Source organism: Eucalyptus grandis, chromosome 4 (assembly GCF_016545825.1).
Source record: "Eucalyptus grandis isolate ANBG69807.140 chromosome 4, ASM1654582v1, whole genome shotgun sequence".
Taxonomy (NCBI): Eukaryota; Viridiplantae; Streptophyta; class Magnoliopsida; order Myrtales; family Myrtaceae; genus Eucalyptus; species Eucalyptus grandis.
The window spans coordinates 24,917,230-24,921,807 of NC_052615.1; the positions used below are offsets into that span (position 1 = coordinate 24,917,230).

At 38.3% G+C, this 4,578-nt stretch overlaps 1 protein-coding gene across 1 annotated transcript; it reads left to right on the forward strand.

The window, feature by feature from the left end:
• Positions 1 to 2,068: 2,068 nt before the first annotated feature.
• On the forward strand, positions 2,069 to 3,470 carry LOC104442871 (ankyrin repeat-containing protein ITN1). The gene is made up of 3 exons (XM_039310826.1): positions 2,069 to 2,082; positions 2,398 to 2,593; positions 2,793 to 3,470. The coding sequence occupies exons 1-3, from the start codon at positions 2,069 to 2,071 to the stop codon at positions 3,468 to 3,470; spliced, it is 888 nt and encodes a 295-aa protein (XP_039166760.1).
• Positions 3,471 to 4,578: the final 1,108 nt, after the last annotated feature.

The following is a 4,578-nucleotide window of genomic DNA, read 5'->3' on the forward strand; positions in this document are numbered from 1 at the left end:
GTGTGATAGATTCAGTCTATCACCCTTAACAACAGAAGCAATTCCCGACTTGCAATGATGTATATTGAATATTTTCAATATATAATCATCCAATGTCTTCTAGTAAAATCTAATATAATATGGCAAAAACGATCATTATAGACCTCAGTACAAAGGATATAAGATGTCTCAAGGTCACAACTTGTAAGCAAAATATTATGTACATAGAGTATGAGAAAAATAAATTTCCTCCCACTGACCTTGTAGTATATTGAATTATTTTGTTCTAAATTGAACAAAATAATAACACTATGAAACTTTAATAATATTATCTAAAAACTTGCTTAAAACTATGAATAAGACTTTTCAGTCTACACACAAGTTTACTTGAAACATCTATTGTAAAATCCTTCAATTGCACAATATAGATTTTGTATCTATTCGGCGTAACTCCATATCAAAATAAATTACCAATGCCACGTTCACTCTGAAAGAATCTTCAAAAATACTAGAAAGAAATATTTATTTCTTCACTATTAACTATCCACCCCTCTTTTAGAGTGAAAACTTTAGCTATCAATTTGGCTTTAAATTCCACAATTTTTCTTTGAAATTCTTTTAGTTTTGTACGTCAATTTGCAACTAATGAACTTATGATCTTTAGGCAAGTAAGTTAGTTTCCAAACACTATGATGTTTCATAGATTGTATATCATTTTTTATGACATTTAATCACATACTTAATTGAGAATAAGAAACGACATTTATAAATATGCAATTACATCAACTATATAGTGGATATTGTAATCATGCTCTCACAAATAGACTATATAGTCTGATGGTATAACTAATCGTCTTTCCCACACGCGCCACCTGAGTGCACAGCGCGTGGAGCTCACTCGCGGCACGCGTTGGATGCCTAGGCGGTGCGTGGCCGCACGTGGGAGTGCGTGCGGTCTCCTCCGGCGATGTGCCGCCAACCGTCTTGCTCGTCTCATTGAGCCAAATCAGAATTTATGATTTTATTTTATTTTTATTGAACAAAAAATCACGAAAATCACAAATTTGGGCAAAATCACTATGCGTTCGAGTTCTAGGATTATGAAGGCTCTAATACCACATGTTGGACTCAAATTGCATAACTCTAAGATCTCCATAACCGGAACAAAAACATGCATAATTGAGTAGAAAGATTAACGCGCCTATTTTGGGATCCATTGAACATAAAGCGGAAGCAGAAAATGGATTACCTACATATAAGGGGATCCACGCATCAAGTCTTTCTCCTCTATTGCCCTTCGTATCACTAGCTCAATGAGGTGGTCCCTTCACGTTTAGCGTTAGGTAAACGCTCCTTAGGTGAGGATACATGTGAGAATTAGGGTTAGAGGAGAGACTTGAGCACTATTTATTTCCAACCAGTCTCCCTCATTACGGACCAAGCTCAACTTGGCCCACACTAGACAGCCCATATTAGACTAATTAAGAAACATTCTATCTCATTTTAGACCAACTCTATTTTACGGTAACCGTAAAAACAGTAAATTACAATATCAATTAATTTAGTCAACATTAGGAAAACTCTTACACGTTTTCCACCAAACAACACTAAAGGAGAACAATATTCTTCACGTTGCGGCTCAATACATATAGGTAAATTTCATTAAACATATTCTTCATTGTTCAACAGGACCGTCCCTTCTTTGGCAAGGTAACCACAGAGGAGATACTTCCCTACATCTTACTGCTAAAGTGGGAAGTTGTAGGGCGGTTCAAGTCTTCTGGCACAATCATTGCATTGGGTTGTTGAAAAAGTACAAATCGATGCATGCAAAGAGCTACTTCAAAAGTCGAATTCACATAAGGATACTGCCCTCCATTATGTAGTCAGAGGAGGCCATCATAGGGTGGTTAAGTTGCTCATTGAAGAAGATCCTCAATTGTGCAGCGTCAATAATGCTGCTAATGAATCCCCACTTTATCCTGCAACAAATAGAGGACTTTCTCATACCGCTAAGCTAATTTTAGGTGCTTTCTCATCGTTATCCTCTCAAAAGGGCCCTAAGGGGTTGACTACTTTGCATACCGCAATGCTCACTGACCAGTAAGTATTCTAACTTATCTATGTCAAGATGCTAAAAATAGTCTAAATCATGACATATTCCTATTTTTGTGAAATTGAGGAGAGACCAGAATTGATCAAAGAAGGAGATGATGTGGGATGGACTCCTCTTCATTACGTCTCTTGCATTGGCAAAGTGAAAGAAGTTTGACTTCTCCTGCAATACGACACTTCTGTGGCATACAACTTAGACAAAGAGCGACAGTTGGCTCTTCACATTTTAGCCTTTCAAGGCCACGTCGATGTCATTGATGAGCTTGTTAGATCCTGTCCTGCTGCTTGTGACCTAATAAACAGAAAAGGGCAAACGGTTCTACATGCAGTTGTTATCAGTGGACAAGTAAATGCTGTCAAGTACATAACAGGGACGCCAAACCTGGAGGATCTTGTCAACAAACAAGATACTGATGGAAACACGGCTCTACATTTGGCTGCGCTTCATAAACAATACAACATCTACATACTTGCGCGTGATAAGAGGGTGGACCGTTTGGTTACAAATAAAGATCACTTGACCGTTTGGGGTTGTGTTCCTCTAAAGTTAGGGATAAAAAGAATATGAAAGAAAAGAAAAGAAAAGGAAATAGAAAAAAAAAAAAACTATGCATAATGAATCTGGACTGTCTAATGGCTCTTATCCTGATTTGCTGGGAAGGACCACGCATTAATTGATACATTCTGTACAATTTTAGATTGGCTACCAAGCTGCAAAAGTCTATCATGTCTTGAAAGGATCTCATGGGATGCCATTTTATCAAGACTGGGTTAGTGAGTATGTTAAGAAAAGATTAGACAAGCAATATGTTGAAGGTCAACCAGTTGCGTCTATAATTACAGAAAGTAATACAGCCGACCTGAAAAATTTCGATTCCTCAGAAAGAAGCATCATCGGCCTTCAACTTCTAGTGGCAGTGCTCATAGCCACAGTCACTTTCGCCGCAGTCTTCACGCTGCCCGGAGGTTATAACCGGGATGGACCCGACCAAGGACTGGCGATTCTTGCTGGCAGGGCAGCTTTCAAAGCCTTTGTGATATCTAACGTTACAGCGTTCGGTTTCTCAATCCTAGCATTGTTCATAAAATTCGATGCTTGTCTCGTGAGCGATAGGCTAAGGGTAAGATATGCCAAGGTCGCGTCATATTGCATGTACGTTGCCATACTTGCTATGGTGATAGCGTTTTCTACCGGTACGTATGTTGTATTGTCCAGGAACACTGAGCTTGGAATCACTCCTTATGTGGTGGCCCTATGTCTCGTGACTATGTACGTCGTCGGTGGTTTCGTTGACCCTGAAGCTCCATCCTGGTGGCTAAGTAGCTCTCCCAGACAAAACATCCGAAACTTATTGTTTGATTACGGGATACTCTAGGAAAGCTGCTAGTGAGTTGAGACTTTTTCTTGTATGTTAAGATGTACAATGCAATTGCGTCACGGTTAGAAAACGTGAAGGGTATACGAGCTTGATACGTTAAGTAATACATCAAATTGTGCATGGACAGTTTAGCAAGTGGATCACTTTCGCTGCGAGGTGCCCTCGCATGCTTGGGGTGCGGTGAGCCATCTGCACATTCGTCCTTAGATCAAGAGTAACTTGCTTGGGTCCTTTCTAATCAAAACTTTAATCAGAATCATGACATAGTTCACACCAAGTGAGACCTTCTAAACACAAAGAAATCAACTGAAATAGTAAAGTGGGCAATGAAAATTCAGAGAGTATGATAATTGTAATGACCATTTTCCTTAAGACTTTTATGGGAGAACTCTAGTATTTGAAAATTTGACCCTTTGGGTCTACAAATTCTCTAATACAAATACTTCCTAGGAGCTCTTCATTATCCAGCTTCACTAGAAAAGTCAATTTGTCACTACTAAGTAAGCTGCTTTAGCAATCAAACACTCGGTACACAATATGAAAATTTCTCACCTTGGCACATATCATAAGAAAATCTCACCTATCACTGAAAGAGTTGCTTTGGCTGCCACGCATCTACAATACAATATGAAATTTCTTAAGTTGGTCTAAATTCTGGAGAAGATTGCACATGATACTTCAGCAGATAAGCCACTTTCGCAAGGAACGCATCTGAAACACAGTGTCATACTTTTCCCTATCACGCTCACCGTGCAACTTCATACCAGACACCGTACGTTAGGCAAAATTTAATTATCTCCGCTCCGAATGAGATGCGAAATCTGATCTATCTCAACTTGTCATGAAAGTTATCTTAACGTTGTGTAATGCATAATTTGAATATCAGAGTGCTTGTAACTTGTGGCCAAATTTGACAAAGAAGATGAATAGTAAATATAATCCCATTTGGATGATGTAAGCTCGACAAAGAAGATGAAGAGTAAGTTTTATCTTTCTTTTTTAGAATTTAAAAAAAAGTAATTAAAAAAAAGTCATGTTAGCATTTTCCACTATTCAAATTAGACGAAGTTAATTGATTGAACTTGACTGAACGAATTTGAGAGGT